Source organism: Ovis aries, chromosome 12, assembly GCF_016772045.2.
Source record: "Ovis aries strain OAR_USU_Benz2616 breed Rambouillet chromosome 12, ARS-UI_Ramb_v3.0, whole genome shotgun sequence".
NCBI lineage: Eukaryota > Metazoa > Chordata > Mammalia > Artiodactyla > Bovidae > Ovis > Ovis aries.
In genome coordinates, this window is record NC_056065.1 from 42,575,554 (window position 1) to 42,593,943 (window position 18,390).

The following is an 18,390-nucleotide window of genomic DNA, read 5'->3' on the forward strand; positions in this document are numbered from 1 at the left end:
CCCTAGAGGCACTGCCCTATCATAAACACTAGGAGATGTAAATAAATGCTAAGTTCTCTGCATTCAAGTAGTTCCACCTTCCCAAGTAGTTCCCCTGAAACATACATTCAATTAGAAGGGTGAGGCCTCAGCATCTGGCTCAATGCCCAGCACAGAGCAGAGACTCAACAGGAAGTGACTGAATCACTGTTGAGCATCACAGCTACAACCAGAATGGCGCATCATTCAAAGCCCTTCAACAAAAGTACTGTTCCAACAGCATCCATCCGGAAAAGCCCATGCTCCTGATTTTTCTGCCTGTCTTCCAGTGGTCCCTGCCCTGTGTATGCGTACCCAATGAGCTCCCAAGTCTGAAACAAAGCTAGTTTCTATACTATCATTACTCTTTCTCAAAGGAAGGGTTATTGCAGAAGATTCCAAGATCCTAATTGAACAAAGGAAAAGTTAAGCAGCCCTTTCTTCATTGGGCACATGTACTGAGCACATTTATGTAATACAAACTATGTCCCAGGCACTGGGCTAGGGATGGGACGGCAAGCAAGAGAGTTCTTTCTGCCCTTCCAGAGCTCAGAATCAATGGAGGAGACAGACATACAATCCCACAAAATAAATACTTGCTTTCAAATTCTGGCAAGATCCATGCTACCCAAGCACTGGGTCCTGTAAGAACATATAAACAGGAATATATAAAAGGAAATATACAAAAAACAGACACTTTGTAGTCAGTAGACTTTGACTCGCTCAAAGAGAAAGCCAGGCTGAAGGATAAGTAGAAGACAGTGCTGATAATGTTAGCTAACACTTCCCAGGAGGCAACAGGGATAAAGAATCTGCCTGCCAATGCAGGAGACACAAGAGACGAGAGTTTGATCCCTGGGTCAGGAAGACCTCCTGGAGTAGGAAATGGCAATCTAGTATTCTTGTTTGGAAAATTCCATGGGCAGAGGAGTCTGGTGGGCCACAATCCATAGGACCACAAAGCGTTGGACACGACTGAGCATGAACACTTAGTATGTCCTGAGCACCGTGCTAACACATCACATGGACTCACTCATTTAACCCGCACAATAACCTTATGCAATCATCATCTCCACTTCACGCTCGGAGCACCTGAGCTGCCCAAGGCCAGAGCCTGAACTGGAATTTAGACCATCGGGCTCCAAGGCTCTGGCAAGGTGTATCCCAGGCCAGGGAAGTGCACTAAGAAGCCCTGGGGCAAAAAGAAGCATGTGAATCGCAGGTACTGGTTTAACAGGTGAAGTTCACGTGCAGTGAGCAGCAAAGAGTAGAAAAGCACTAAAATCTCAGGATCATGAGTAGACTCCAAGGAGCTGGTGAATCCCTGCCCAATGAGAAGCCACTAGAGTGACTTGGTTACAGTGATGGGGACGAGCTATAGCATGGAGAAAAGACTAGAAGAAAGCATGAATGGAAGTGCGGAGACCAATTACACAGAACACAACCACCACTATAGAACATTTGGGAACTTCTGCTTGCCATTTACATAAAAACTCCCATGAGAACTGCATCAGGCATCAGAAACCCATAAGTTCCCCTGTATGGCATTTGTGGGGGCCAGGAGAAAGAAAGGTCTATATCAAAACCATTGTGTTTCTTGATCCAAAATGGAATTTTGTTTTATAATTTGACCCAATATTCAATAATCAAAACCTATAATGATCTAGAAAATATTTCTAGAAGATATTATTAAATATTTTAACAGTGAAGAAAATAGAATACTATAGAAGATTTGATCTAACCCCACTGTGAGTATCCAATATCATTCTAGGGTTCATCTATAACTCGGCACATAATAAACAGTAAGCACCAATTTTCTTATCTGTAAACTAGGTATAATAATATAGCCTAACTTTATAGAATTGTTGGATACCAATCAATGTCAAGAGTTTTAGCTTAGGACCTAGCATAAAGTAAATATTCACAATATTCTTTCATTTAACAAATATTTGGGTGCCTACCATGCCCCACACAAGAAGGTATCCAGTGAAAAATCAGTTCCTGCCTTGAAGGAGCTTACATTCTAACCAGGAAATCAGACAGTTAACTAAGAGAGATAGTATAACCTGGTGAAGAAAATTAAAGAAGAGTTAGGAGATACAAAGTGGCAATGGAGGTGGGAGGAGTGATGAGAATAGGCAGACTGCCATGTCTGAGAAGATGATGTTTGAGCAGGGATCTGCAGGACATTTAGGGCACTGCAGGACTACCAGTATAAGCAATAATGACCTGTGAAGTCAGAGAGCTAGCCAGATTGTACAGTCAAGGTGAGAATCTTTAGTTATATTCTAAAAGTGACAAGAAACCAAAAAAGGATTTAAAGCACAGGGGTGAAACAATGAGGTTTCAGTTCAGTTCAGTCACTCAGTCATATCCCACTCTTTGCAACCCCACAGAATGAAGCATGCCAGGCTTCCCTATCCATCACCAACTCCTGAAGCTTGCTCAAACTCATGTCCATTGAGTACATGATGCCATCCAACCATCTCATCCTCTGTTGCCCCCTTCTCCTTCTGTCTTCAATCTTTCCCAGCATCAGGGTCTTTTCCAATGAGTCCATTCTTCACATCAGGTGGCCAAAGTATTGCAGCTTCAGCTTTAGCATCAGTCCTTCCAATGAATATTCAGAGCTGATTTCCTTGAGGACTGACTGGTTGGATCTCCCTGCAGTCCAAGGGACTCTCAAGAGTCTTCTCTAACACCATAGTTCAAAAGCATCAATTCTTCAGCACTCAGCTTTCTTCATGGTCCAACTCTCATATCCATACACGACTACTGGAAAAACCATAGCTTTGACTAGAGACTTTTGTTGGCAAAGTAAAGCCTCTGCTTTTTAATACACTGTCTAGGTTTGTCATAGTTTTTCTTCCAAAGAGCTAACATATTTTAATTTTATGGCTGCAGTCACCATCTACAGAGATACTGGAGCCCAAGTAAGTAAAGTCTGTCACTGTTTCCATTGTTTTCTCATCTATTTGCCATGAAGTGATGGAACTGGATGCCATGCTTTTAGTTTTTTGAATGTTGAGTTTTAAGCCATGTCTAAAATAGGACTCTGGCTACTGCATAGGAACAAAAGCAGAAGGAGAAAGACAGGAAGCTACTGGAGTGTTCTTGGACAAGAGTGCAAATCATAAAAAGTAACCAGATTCAGAAGAGATGGTGAAAGCAGAGAAAACAGAATTGATTTACTGATGAATTACACATGGCCTATAAGAAAAAGAGAGAAGACTAGAGCGACTCCTATATTTCTGGTCTAAGAAACTAAAAGAATCGGAAGAATGAAGGAAGAGCCACTTTAGCTGGGTGAGGAGGGGAAATCGGTTCTGTTGAAAACATGCTGAGTTTGAGATAACGTCTTAGACCTTTAAGTACAGTTAAGTTAGCAGTTGGGTAGACAAGTCTAGAGTTCTAAAAAGGGGTTCAGGCTGGAGAAATGAGTTTGAGAGTTACTGTCACTTCAGAGACATTTAAAACCTTGAGCCTAGATGAAATCATCTAGGGAGTCTGTCTTCTCTGAAGACAGAAAAGATATCAAAGAAACGAAGTCCTGGTGTACTTTCAACACAGGAAATAAGGTAAGAGAAGAGAATGGCACATGAGGAAGGCAGGCAATCAGGAGAGCACAGGATCCTGAGAGACAGAGATAAAGGAAGCCAGGCTATGTTAGCTACTGTCATTAGTGTTTATCATCATAACCATCTTCTGGACTCCCCAGAGGAAGAGTCTTTTTTGTTCAGGCGATCTACTCACGTCCCCATAACTCACTCTGCTCATCCTCACCTCTGGGCCTTGGCTCCCATCACCATCCACATCTCATCTGGCTTCAAGGCTGTTTTCTTAAGTCTCCCTTCATAAATCAGAAAGGCAGCCTTAGAACTGAAGGTCTGATTTGACTGTATGTTCCCCAAGTCCACAGGGTAGATAGCTTCACATTTATTTATCCTCCCCTGCAACTTTCATACCTTGTCCCTTTTGTCTTCAAACTTTTTTTTCTTCCTGCTGATATCCCTTACCTTAGGAGACCTAGAGAAGAGTGAACAGGGTAGCATCTTTCATGTAAAGGCCTGAAGACCCTTATCCAAGATAAATGGAAATGCCTTTAAAATGATTTCCATAAAATGTTCTATAGGTTTTAGTTTATTGATGAAACATAAGACCATCTTCTCTTTCTTGGAGTCCCTTCAAGTCAAAATTAGCTTTTAAAAGACTGCTAAGTCCCCCAAATTAACCCCCTTTTTTCCCTTGCCTTCTTTCCAACTTGGTTACTTCAGCATCAAGATGCAGAAATAATGTTTTAATTACTAAGTCCTAGAAAACAAGGCAGTCAAAACAAGAGTTGTACTCAAAAAGCCCTTTTATTCTCCAGAATAAATTTGTTTATCTAATATCTCAAAGTCTCTATGTAGCAATTACACTGTTGTTGGCAAACTATTAAAGATTTTGCCAGCAACTACAATTAACATATCATTGTGGCAACAGTGTAACTTTAAATTAACTTTTCTAAAACAGCATGTTTTGAGCTTGTTAAAAATCCCAGTGATACCTTCAGCACCAACTTCCAATTCCAAAAGCTTTCTATATCCAAATTTAAGAAATATGGCATTTTTCTTAAATTTATACCCAAAACCATAAAACTAAACCCCATAAGCAGCTTCTTCCCAACTTAGAATAGTGTATTTTCAAAATATATTAAAATGGTATAAAGTATATTACCATAAAGTAGATTTGAGCAAAAGATCGACAATCATAAAATTTCCTAATCATTTAAAATAACAAAATTAGATTTTAAATCTTATAAAATAGGATAAATGTACTGTATGTGTTTACTACACAGCTGACCCTTGAACAACACAGGTTTGAAATGCATGGGTCAACTTATATGTGGATTGTTTTCAATAGTAAATACACAGTACTACACAATCTAGGGTTGGTTAAATCCATGGATGCAAACCACGGATACAAAGGGGTCAACTACAGATTACAGGCAGATTTTAAACTGCAGAGAGAGGGTCGCCACCCTAACCCCCTTGATATTCAAGGGTCAACTATGTACTCAATCTTAGAGTATTAAAAAGTAAGTCAGAAAGAGAAACAAAATACCATATGATAGCACTTATATGTGGAATCTAAAATATGACACAAATGGACGTAGTTACAAACCAGAAACAGACTCAGAGACATGGAAAACAAACTTATGTTTACCAAAGGGGAAAAGGTGGTAGAAGAGGGATAAATTAGTTCAGGAGTAGCAGATATAAACCACTATATATAAAAGTAGATGAACAACAAGGTCCTACAGAGCATTGGGAACTCTATTTAATGTCCTGTAAAAAATCATAATGGAAAAGAATATCAAAAAGAAAATAGATATAAGAAGATATATATATATAGATATAGATATAGATATATATAGATATATATATCTATATATATCAGAATCACTTTGCTGTACACCAGAAACTAACACTGTAAATCAACTATGCTGCTAAGTCGCTCAGTTGTGTTGGACTCTGTGACCCCATGGACTGCAGCACTCCAGGATGCCCTGTCCTTTACTATTTCCCAGAGTTTGCTCAAACTCATATCCATTGAGTCAGTGATGCTATCCAACCATCTCATCCTCTGTCGTCCCATTCTCCAGCCATCAGTCTTTCCCAGCATCAGGGTCTTTTCCAATGAGTTGGCTCTTCCCATCAGGTGGCCAAAGTACTGGAGTTTCAGCTTCAGCATCAGTACTTCCAATGAATATTCAGAGCTGATTTCCTTGCAATCCAAGGGACTCTCAGGAGTCTTCTCCAGCACCATAGTTCAAAAGCATCAATTCTTCAGCGTTCAGCCTTCTTTACAGTCCAACTCTCACATTCATACATGACTACTGGAAAAATCATAGCTTTGACTAGATGGACCTTTGTCAGCAAAGTGACGTCTCTGCTTTTTAATACACTGTCTAGGTTTGTCATAGCTTTTCTTCCAAAGAGCAAAAACCTTTTAATTTCATGGCAGCAGTCTCCATCTGCAGTACATCTGCAGTGATTTGGAAACCCAAGAAAATAAAGTCTGTCACTGCTTCTATTGTTTTCCCATCTATTTACCATGAAGTGATGCGACCAGATGCCATGATCTTAGTTTTTTGAATGTTGAGTTTCAAGCCAGCTTTTTCACTCTCCTCTTTCACCTTCATCAAGAGGTTCTTTAGTTGCTCTTCACTTTCTGCCATTAGGGTGGTGTCATCTGCACTTGAGGTTATTGATATTTCTCCTGGCAATCTTGATTCCAGCTTGTGCTTCATCCAGCCCAGCATTTCTCATGATGTGTTCTGCATATAGGTTAAATAAGCAAGGTGACAACCTACAGCCCTGACATACTTGGAACCAGTCTGTTGTTCCTTGTCCAGTTCTAACTGTTGCTTCTTGACCTGCATACATGTTTCTCAGGAGGCAGGTAAGGTGATCTGGTATTCCGACCTCTTTTAAGAATTTTCCAAAAAAAAAAAAAAATTTTTTTCCACAGTTTGCTGTGATCCACACAAAGGCTTTAGCGTAGTCAAGGAAGTAGAATTAGATGTTTTCCTGGAATTCCCTTGCCTTTTCTATGATTCAGCAGATGTTGGCAAATCAACTATACTTCAATTAAAAGAAAAAAAATGAGGGTTCTGGAGTCAGACAGCACCAGTTCATTTTCCATTTCTCTCAGTCCTAGATGTGAGACCTCAGGCAAGTTAACCAGAATTCATGCCCTCATCTGTGATATGGGGAAAATAAAAATATCTGCCATAGAACTGTTCTGATAATTAAATGAGTTAGTCTGTAAGGGCCTAACTGTGGCTGACACAGTTTAAATGTTTATTATTGTGTTCACTGGTAATCGTGGTGGTTTTTCCCCCACTAAAAGGCAATTTAAAAAGTAAAAGCTGCTTTTGTTTTCCCCTTCACCAATTTTATCTTCTCTATTTTATTCACAGCTACAAAAGGAACTCTGGAATCAGACCTGAACAATGTCACAGGGAAACAGTAACTGTAGTTAAATCATTTCCTCATGTGTACAGCTTCTGCTAATTCCAGCCCTACAGTTTTCTGTTCTGCCAAAACAAAAGAGGCTTCCCAAGCATTCTCTATCTTTCCTGGCCCTGCCTCTCAATTATTCAGATCTCTCTCCTAAAGCCTCATAAAGGTAACCACATTGCTTTGATCACTTAACTCTCAGACTAAACACACTCTGGGTCCCTAGTTGTCTCCAAGCCTATGCTTGCTGAATAGCAAAAATCTCAATTCCCACAGATGCTCTCAAGGACCTAATTCATATTTCTTTTTCTTATCTTTCTTACCACCTATTGTACAAAGCATTCATCTCTACACAGTACAGCCAAGAACACTTCTTACCCCACTAGAAATGTTTTCATAAAATAAGCACGTTGCTGATATATGACCAAAAATTAAATCTCCAAAAATCAACTTGGCCCATTAGATGACAGGCAGCAGCAGCCCCTTCCTTTCTCAGTCTCTCTAACCACTCTCCGGACTTCCTAGCTCTCACTGCAGTGCTTCACACTTCACTGGGCAGCTACCAAAAGCAGTAAGCACTCTGATGTTGGCACAGACTTTCAAAAATGAACTAAAACAAAAAAATGAACTCCAAAATATTTCTTGAGAATCACAAAGAAGGCATTGGAGAAAAAAAAAAGGGGCATGGTTGTTTTCCCCTTTGAAAAAGGCAACAAATGCATATAAAAAGGCCACCTGAAGGATAGTCTGGATTTAATCAAGACAACCTCAAAAGACTAGAACAGCAAAATGCAAAGCAGCAGGTTTCCTAAAAGATTTATTTCAGTCTTCCCTTTTTGCTATTTCACAATCTAGATGTGACAACAACTTATTTAGATAACTAAAGAATTCTGAATTATACATTATAATAAAAAGCAATTCCAAATATATAATACCAATGGCCTCCTCCTTTAATGACAGGCTCAACTGTGTCTGCCTTTAAATGTATATTCCCATCGAATACAACAATTTAGGTACCAAAAGCAACCACAAAAAACAATCTGACGGGGCTTCCCTGGTGGCTCAGTGGTAAAGAATCGCCTGCCAATTCAGGAGATATGGGTTAGATCTCTGATCTGGGAATATCCCACATGCTGCAGAGCAACTAAGCCCACGCACCACAAATACTGAGCCTGTACACTAGAGTCTGGAAGCCACAACTACTGAGCCCTATGTGCTGCAGTAACTGAAGTTCGAGTGCCCTAGAGCCTGTGCTCGGCAACCAGAGAAGCCCGAGCACTGCAACTGGAGAGCAGCCCCAACGCCAAAACTAGAGCAAAGCCCAACAGCACTGAAGGTTCAGCATAGCGTAAAACATAAACAAGCAAAAATTTTAAAATGTGATATCATGTTTAAAACTGTTTTGTTTTTGTTCAGTTGCTCAGTTGTGTCCGACTCTTTGCGACCCCATGCACTGCAGCACACCAGGCTTCCTTGTCCTTCACTAACTCCCAGAGTTTGCTCAAACCCACATTCATTGAGTCAATGATACTATCCAGCCATCTCATCCTCTGTTATCCCCATCTCCTCCTGCCTTCAATCTTTCCCAGCAGCAGGGTCTTTTCCAATGAGTCAGCTCTTCATATCAGGTGGCCAAAGTACTGGAGCTTCAGCTTCAGCATCAGTCCTTCCAAGGAATATTCAGGGTTGATTTCCTGTAGGACTGACTGGTTTGATCTCCACACTGTCCAGGGAGACTCTCAAGAGTCTTCTCCAGCACTACAGTTCAAAAGCATCAATTCTTCAGCATTCAGCCTTCTTTCTGGTCCAACTGACACATTAGTACATGACTACTGGAAAAACCATAGCTTTGACTATATGGACCTTTGTCAGCAAATTGATGTCTCTGCTTTTTAATACAATGTCTAGGCTTGTCATAGCTTTTCTTCCAAGGAGCAAGTACCTTTTTTCCCCCATAATATATATACTTTATTGAAGAATAGTTGAATTACAATAAGCATCTTTTAATTTTGTGGATGCAGTCACCATCCACAGTGATTTTCATAGCCAAAGAAAATAAAATCTACCACTGTTTTCACTTTTTCTCCATCTATTTGGCATGAAGTGATAGCACTGGATGCCACGATCTTATTTTTTGGAATGCTGAGTTTCCAGCCAGCTTTTTCACTCTTCTCTTTCATCTTCATTAAGAGGCTCTTTAGCTCCTCTTCGATTTCTGCCATTAGGGTAGTATCATCTGCATATCTGAGGTTGTCGATATTTCTCCCAGCCATCTTGATTCCAGCTTGGGATTCATCCAGCCCAGCATTTTGCACGATGTATTCTGCCTAGAAATTAAATAAGCGGGGTGACAATATACAGTCTTGATGAATTCCTTTCTCAATTTTGAATCAGTTCATTGTTCCATGTCCAGTTCTAATTGTTGCTTCTTGACATACACACAGGTTTCGTGGGAGGCAGGTAAGGACGCCTGGTATTCCCATCTCTTTAAGAATATTCCACAGTTTGTTGTGATCCACACAGTCAAAAGCTTTGGTGTAGTCAATGAAGCAGAAGTAGATGTTTTTCTGGAATTCCCTTGCTTTTTCTATGATCCAAGACATGTTAGCAATTTGATCTCTGGTTCTTCTGCCTTTTCTAAATCCAGCTTGTACATATGGAATTTCTCAGTTCACATACTGTTGAAGCCTAGCTTGAAGGATTTTGAGCATTACCTTGCTAGCATGTGAAATGAGCACAATTGTACAGCAGTTTTAACTTTGCTCTTCTTTGGGACTGGAATGAAAACTGACCTTTTTCAGTCCTGTGGCCACTGTTGAGTCTTCCAAATTTGCTGACATCATCTTTTAGAATTTGAAAAAGCTCAGCTGGAATTCCATCACTTCTACTAGCTTTGTTCATAGTAATGCTTCCTAAGGCCCACTTGACTTCACACTCCAAGATGTCTGGGTTTAGGTGAGTGACCACACCATGGTGGTTATCCAGGTCATTAAGACCTTTTTAATACAGTTCTTCTGTGTATTCTTGCCACCTCTTCTTAATACCTTCTGCTTCTATTAGGTCCTTATCGTTTCTGCCCTTTATAGTGCCTATCTCTGCATGAAATGTTCCCTTGGTATCTTCAATCTTCTTGAAGAGATCTCTAGTTTTTCCCATTCTATTGTTTTCCTCTATTTCTTTGCACTGTTCACTTAAGAGGGCTTCCTTGTCTCTCCTTGCTATTCTCTGGAACTCTGCACTCAATTGGCTATATCTTTCCTTTTCTCCTTTGCTTTTTGCTTCCCTTCTTTCCTCAGCAATTTGTAAGGCCACCTCAGACAATCATTTTGCCTTCTTGCATTTCTTTTTCTTTGGGATGGTTTTGGTCACCACTTCCTGTACAATGCTATGAACCTTCATCCATAGTTCTTCAGGCACTCGATCAGATTTAATCCCTTGAATCTATTTGTCACTTCTATTGTATAATCATAAGAGATTTAATTTAGGTCATGCCTGAATGGTCCAGTGTTTTTCCTACTTCCTACAATTTAAGCCTAAATTTTGCAATAAGGAGTTCCTGATCTGAGCCACAATCAGATCCTGGTCTTGTTCTTACTGACTATAAGAGCTTCCCTGGTGGCTGAGACAGTAAAGAATCTGCCTGCAATGTAGGAGACCCAGGTTTGATCCGTGGGTGGGGAAGAACCCCTAGAGAAGGGAATGGCAACACAATCCAGTATTTTTGCCTGGGAAAGCCCATAAACTGAGGAACCTACCAGGCAACAGTCCATAGGCTTGCAAAGAGTCAGGCACAAGAGACTAAACAACAACAAAACATAAAAAGAACAAATCTGAATCAGTTCTACTGAGATGGATAAACCTAGAGCCTGTCATACACAGTGAAAAGAAAGAAAGAAAGTGAAAGTCGCTCAGTCATGTCTGACTCTTTGCCACCTGATACTGGAGTGGGTAGCCTTTCCCTTCTCCAAGGGATCTTCCCAACCTAGCGATCAAACCCTGGTCTCCCGCATTGCAGGTGGATTCTTTACCAGATGGGCCCCAAGGAAAGCCCCATACAGAGTGAAGTAAGTCAGAAAGATAAAAGCAAGTATTGTATATTAATGCATATATATGGAATCTAGAAACATGGCACTGATGAACCTATGTGCAGGGCAGGAATAGAGACACAGCCATAGAGAACAGACTTTCGGGCATGGGGGGATGGAGAGGGTGGGACAAACTGAGAGAGTAGGACTGAAACATATATATTTGTTGTTGCTGTTCAGTCACTAAGTTATGTTCGACTCCTTTCGACCCCATGAACTGCAGCATGCCAGGCTTCTCTGTCCATCACTCTCCCTGAGTTTGCTCAAACACATGTCCATTGAGTCAGTGTTGCTATCCAACCATCCCATCGTCTGTCATCCCCTTCTCCTCTTGCCCTCAATTTTTCCGAGCATCAGGTAAAATAGATAGCTAGTGGGAAGTTTCTGTATAACACAGTGAGCTCAACTCGGTGCTCTGTGACAACTTAGAGGGCGGTGTGGAGCGGGGAGGTAGAAGGGAGGTTCAAGAAGGAGGAGACATGCATACTACGGCTGATTCATGCTGATGTATGGCAGAAACCAACACAACATTGTAAAGCAATTGTTCTCCAATTAAAAAGAAAAAAAATGTGCTCACTAAGTTACAGAAAAATTAATCTCATCTAGTAAAGGGTGCAATCTAATGCCCTTCCTTAAGACCATAAACTTTATCCAGTATAAGAAAAACCTAAGAAACAGGAATACATTTCAAAAAGGTCAGCTTAGTAAGTTGCCATATGAGAAATCATTGAATACCAAATAGAACTGTGAGAAGGCAACAGACAGTGCAGCACCTGGACCTTCCCTTTATCAACTCATTCCAAAAGTCATTCTAAAGGGCAAAACTGGTTTCAATCAACCCCAACTGAGTAAATATAATACCATGTCAGGGGCACCTTTATTTCTCCATCCCAAACACACACAATGAAAGGTCACTGCTATAGCTTCAAGTCTTTCTCTCTTTTTTTGCAGGTACAAAGTCTATTATTAGAGACACACTACAACAACTAGCAGGAGAGCACGCAGAGAAGTGGTTTATTCAGTTAGGAGTAAAGGCAGAGATACACACCCAGAGAGAAAGGGTGTGGCTGTCCCCCTTGGTGAGGAGGAGCCTAGCACCAAGTCTGGACCACAGGAAAAGTGTTTCATGTCAGAATTTTTTTTTAAGTTTAATGCCACTGGTACCCAAGCTGATCTCATTCCCTGGCCAGGAATCAAACCCGGGCCCCCTGTGCTGGCAGCACAAAGTCTTAACTGCTGGACTACCAGGCAAGTCCCATTTATTTTCGTGCAGTTCTATTAATTTATCCCAGAAAAAGCACACAGATTTTTAAAATCTTTTTTAAAAGACTTTTGAAATCTTCCTTTCAAAAGTCTTCCTTTCCAAGCTCCCTTTTGTTCCAGTCCTTCCCCCATTCCAGATTTTCATTAATGGACATGAAGTCATTCTCTGTATCAGCTGTGATGTGCAGCATGTGGTTTAGAAAGGCACATGTGTGAATGAAAAAGCCTTTTAAAATGTACAATGTAAGTAATCAGCAGAAAAAATTAAAAACCCAAGATTTCTTTTATCCTACCTTAATACCTGGGCCTACAGAAAAAATTAATAAAAGACCCTAGGCTCAGGAAGATCAATAAAAATGTGAAGGGGAATTACTAAAGATAGACTATTATGGTTAAAAACAAAGCCAAAGATCAGAGGGGAATTTATGCAGTTTCAAAGTCTCCAGATTTACAAATATAACCTAACCATAAATGTGAGCAGTAAGAGCATTAATTTTCTCCCATTTTTCTTTTTTAAAGTAATGAGACAATAAAAAATGCTTCCAAAGTGGGAGAAACTTAGAATATAACGGGGTATTATTAAACAAAGCTATTTGTATGCAATCTAGTCTTCAAAATGTCAAGGCAGTAACCTTTATCTGTGCCATGGAAAACACTCCCTCTGAGACCAGAAAGTGCTTGAATAAAACAGCCACTACTCAGTTTTCAACTCTGGCACATTCCCTAAAGTATTCTTCACCCTCTTCTGCTTTTTCATAAGAGACCTTATGGCAGGAACATTCCACTGTATTCCATCTACAATCAGCTTTAATCCCCGTGAGCAGCAGTCCAGGCCAGCTTGCCAGCATAGCAGTCTTTTAATGCAGCTAACACATGTGGCTATAGCAAATTCATTTCATTTATTGCAACAATTCGAGGTTCCAAATCCATGCTCTCTCCCAATCTTAAGCCCAATTTTTTAAAAAAACAAGCCATTAATACTTTCTAAATACAACAAATTGGCTCACGTAAAATCTCTCACTCAGAAGTTATTTGGATTACATAGTAGTCAAATTACTAAGAAAATGCCATATAAAATTGTAGGGGAAAAAAAAATAGAAAACAGTAGAAAACTGAAAAATGCCAAAAATTCTAGAGGAAAATGTCTCTGATACAATTAGTGAATTAGCTTTTGAAGAAAAAACACCTTTCAGAGGAACCAAAATTACCCCAAACTTACTAAACCATGACAAAGCATTCAGCTAGAAAACTAACACTACTTTTTCTAAGGCTAATGAGGGATTTTTGTTTCAGGAGAATAATATTGTTTTAAAAGTCACAAATTTCTCCTGGAGAATGTTTAAATACAAAGAGGCAATGTGTTACAGGAGCTTCCCAGGTGGCACAGTGGTGAAGAATCCACTGGCTAATGCAGGAGACTCAGGAGACAGGTTAGATTCCTGGGTGGGGAAGATCCTCTGGAGTAGGAATGGCAACCGACTTCAGTATTTCTTGCCAGGAAAATTTCATTGACAGAGGAACCTGGCAGGGCTCCATGGGGTCGCAAAGAGTTGGTCATGACTGAGTGACTGAGCACGCATGCATGCTTAATGTATTAAAGAGGAAGAGAAAGAGCAAGGCAGATCAGAGCCACTCAGACTACTGTCTAGAAAGGATGTGGACAAAATATGATGGAAAAACCATTGGTAGTTCAGCATGGTGTTTACGCTGGTCCAAAGGCTGGTTTTCACAGGAGTAGAAGAATATGCCCAGGTCTACTTTTTTTTTTTTTTACCAAGTCTATTCTAACCATATTAATTACTTTTAACAAAAACTAGGCATTTATTCTTGAATATTTTATCAAAAGACAAATATTTTCAATAATTCAGGAGATATCTCTGTAGGAAACAAACAAGAATGAGGAAACAAAACTCCAAAATTTATGGCCCTATCCTTAGAAAATGTTCAACTAGGAATCTTATTTCCTTCTTCAGTTTGCAATCTACCAGTCAAAACACTTGAAATCTTTCATCCAGAGTGAATATCAGTATTTGGGTAATTTTACCTTTTCCCCTCAAACTAACATTATTGTCTATACCATCAAAATAATAAAGTAAAAAAGGCAGCCATATATCTTAAATACAATGAAGACTAATACCTTATTAGCCATCAGTAAACTCAGTGAGGTTTTTAACCTAGATGATCAAAAAAAAAAAGCAAAGAAAATCAAGTGGACCCAAATCCATTTCACGTAACTATCCAGAACTACAGAAAATTTTATTTTTGCTACATACTTCTGAACAGTCAATAGATTAGCTTTTTTATATCTATTTAATACTTAGCATATCATTACACATACAGTAGATATTTGTTAGTAAATAAAATCTATTAACTTTTTTGGATATCCTTTCATGCCAAAATCTCAAAAAAAAAATTTTTGATAAGATATAAATACGAAGTTTTATTCGTGTGTTTACAATACAGTCAAAACTGAAAGAAAAGTTATTATTACACCTGCTACTAATTAAACCATCTCTCAAAGGAAATCTCCCCTTGAAGTTACTTCTGGAAAGAGGAACTGGTTGCCTATGTGATGGGGTAAGAGGAATGATTGTACTGTATACTCTTCATACTTTTTGAAATTCATACCCTGTGAATGTCCTACCTATTCACAAAAATAAATCAAAATTGGGGGGAAATTAGGTAATGCTATTTGACCTTGACAAAACTAAAAACATATAATCCATGTAAGATGTGGGAATTCTAAAATGATTACTCATCAAGGAAAAACATTAGTGTTATTACTTGTGCTAGTAAGCATTTTCCTTTATTTTTATTATATGACTTTTGCATTCATGGATATCTTTTAATACTCACTCTCTACTTAAAAGTTTTAATAAGATTTCCAACTCTACAAAGAAAGTACAACATCCCAACCATGAGTGAAACTCCATCTCCATGACACTGAGGATTTCTCCTGGATAGTCAGTATGCAAAACTGATCAGAGAAAAGTAGACCTTTTTGGAATCAATTCTGGCTCCTGATCCAGAATTTCCTAATGTCCACCCTTTAAAAGAACTTGTGATATATAACAAGACATTTAGGGGCAACACCAACAGTCAAAAATGCCTCCATACTAAGTTATAAATAAATGTATTTTTCAGAAAGAAACAAGCGGCTCAATAATCAGAATTTAATGTGCTCATTTCAGCAGCACCTATACTAAAACCAGAATGATATGGAGAAAGCTAGCAAGGCCCTGTGTAAGAATTTAGTTATATACTGTGTAAAACTTAATTCTTAAAATGAAATAGAAATAAGAACATAGCTTCGATGAGTGACATTTAAGAATATAACATTAGTTAGAGAATAATACCAAATTCTGCATCTTTCTTTTACAATTATTCATAGGATATATAATTCACAGAATCACTGGCACAACTGACAAGGAAATGTAAAACACAAACAATGGTACAGCAGTTTAGACTTCAACATTTGACCCTTTTTCAAAAAATAGAATGTTCCAAGTCCTATTTAGCAAGTTCAGAAAAATGTGTTAGCAAAAGAAAGTTCAAAGTTATATATGTGTGTATATATATGTGTGTGTGTGTGTGTATATATATATATATGGCAAATTCACAGTAATAGAGAATGATGGCTGGGAGCTGGGGGAGAAAAGGAGACATTGATCGAGGGGTACAAAGTTCTGGAGACTTAAAGTGGATCATGGTGACTATGGTTAATGATGTTTATGTAAAATTTGCTGAAAGAGTAGATCTCAAGTGTTCTTACCTTAAAATAAAAGGTAACTATGAGAAGTGATAGATATGCTAATTAGATAGTGTTGATCATTTTAAAATGTATAAACATGTCAAAGCACCACATTGTATACCTCAAATATAACATATAAATTTATTTCCCACTGGGAGAATCCTCTACACAGAACACTGGCCCACAAACAGATAAGCATATTTCCTCATATATTTAGCATTAACTTGGGTCTGAAAGAACAACAATTCTACTTTATCCCAAAGTTACGGGTTTTATTTTTATTTTTATTTTTTTTTACAGGTTTTAAAATGGTAAAACTTACCATTATTTAAGTAATAGTTTGCCTACAGACCCACATCAAGCAACTAACGCAAGTACCAAAAACTCCAGCTTCCGTCATTTTTCACCTAAGGAACAGTTCAGAGAAACAAACCAGGAAGCAATGACTGATCATTTTTAGTAATAATTTACAAGTTTATTATCTGCTTTAGCTACATCTGTTGTTCACCTCAAAGAATCATCGTAAGGAAGCAGTGTAAGTATTAAGACCATCTTGGCAAGCTCAAGTACTATTGAAAACCAAGGAAGTAAAGCAATTTTGCACCCTCAATAAGGTATATTTCACAGCATCATTTACTAAACATCACTGCTTACACCTTCACTATCATTAAGATTTCAACTTAATAACACTAGCTAATTTCACTCAGTTCTCTAGGGAATTCTCAATTGTAAAGAAGATAAACAGCCAATATTCAAATATGCTACAGCAAAAATCACAGGGGGAAACATTCAGTGGAACATTCAGAACAGCAAAGTTCAAAGTGTTACTAGCCACATGTTCATTTACTGTGATGACAGCAAGAAGGAAAGGGGGGAAGGACAGGAAGCTGAGACAGGACTGACAGAAAACAACATGCACTCACTGGTTGAGTTGCCCTGCATCTGGATGATGCACTTGGACTCTTTGCTGGTCTCTCGAGAATTGAAGGGCCGAACGCGGACAGCCACCTTCACTGAGGCTCCCGACATTCTGATGGTCTTGTTATATACACAAAGTCCAGAAATAATCAAATCTTCTCAGGAAGTTATGTTCAAGTTTCCTTTAAAAAAGAAAAAAAAGTTCATGTAAGATAGGCAGAATTAAAGAAAACAAGGCTAATTTGAGCAGAAGAGCTATTAAATCTTAGTATTATTTGTTTCCATTTCCAAAAATCTCATCCCTTTTCTTCCCTATAAATCTTGTATATGTGCATGAATAAATCAGTCACCAGTCTTGTCTGACTCTTTGTGATCTCACGGACTGTAGCCTACTAGGCTCCTCTGTCCATGGAATTTTCCAGGTGAGAATACTGGAATGGATTGCCATTTCCTCCTCCATGGGATCTTCCCAACCCAGGGATTGAACTCGCATTCTCTTACATAGGCAGGCAGATTCTTTAGCATTGTGCCATCTGGGAAGCCCACAGATCTTATATTCTCAACAGTAAATTATCAGATAGAAAGTTAAAGACTGTAATTTGTTTTCCTGTTCCATTATCTCTTTACCATACCTAAAAAGTCCCTAGACTTAATGATAAAAAATATTAACTGCAAAATAACAAACATCTTATTTACTCTCTCTTTTTCTGGATCAATTTCCAATAATATATGGAAAAAAATGTTTATCTGCTAAAGAGGGTTCCTACACAAGAAACTTCCCATCTGCAAAACAACTTATTACTTCCTTTTAAAGAAATGCACTGAACTTTTTATATTTTAATTTCAATTTGAAACATCTAGTTACACGGTGTATATTTAAACAGCAAAGGACAGAGATAATCTCCAGCTAGCTTCTTTACCTGTAGGTATCCAGGAATTCCTTTAACTTTGATGACCCCTTTCATAAGTATCTCATTTCGCCCTCACAACGATCCTGTACAATAATCAGAGACAGTTCCAAGAGACCCAAGTTCTATCCTCTGACCCATGGCAGAATCAATTCACTACATTTCACTACTGAATGAAGCCACAGGGAAAACTGAACATTTTCTAGAGGAATAGTTTTTCTCCCCACAGAACAAAACGAACACTATTCAGTGAAAAGAACCCACATAAGTAATTTCCACAAGAAACAACAGATCTCAATCTGTACTCTGTTATATAAACATCTTCAAGAAGAACTGAACAAAAGGAAAAACTAAAAAAGAAAAATACTTACGGGTCCAATTACCAGAGACCAAATTTTTGGTCCTGACCAGTTTTTTCCACATAATTAAGTAACGGTTAAGAA

The 18,390-nt window shown here is 38.7% G+C and overlaps 1 protein-coding gene across 20 annotated transcripts in view; it reads right to left on the minus strand.

Moving 5' to 3' along the window:
• The window catches only part of KIF1B (kinesin family member 1B), a 154,722-nt gene that overhangs the window by 123,951 nt on the left and 12,381 nt on the right, over positions 1-18,390 (minus strand). For all 20 annotated transcript variants that reach the window (XM_012187343.4, XM_004013733.5, XM_042257269.1 and 17 more), the window contains exon 2: positions 17,045-17,221. In XM_012187343.4, coding sequence (XP_012042733.2) covers positions 17,045-17,150 — 106 coding nt within the window. In that variant the 5' untranslated portion in view covers positions 17,151-17,221. The remainder of the gene's footprint in view (positions 1-17,044; positions 17,222-18,390) is intronic.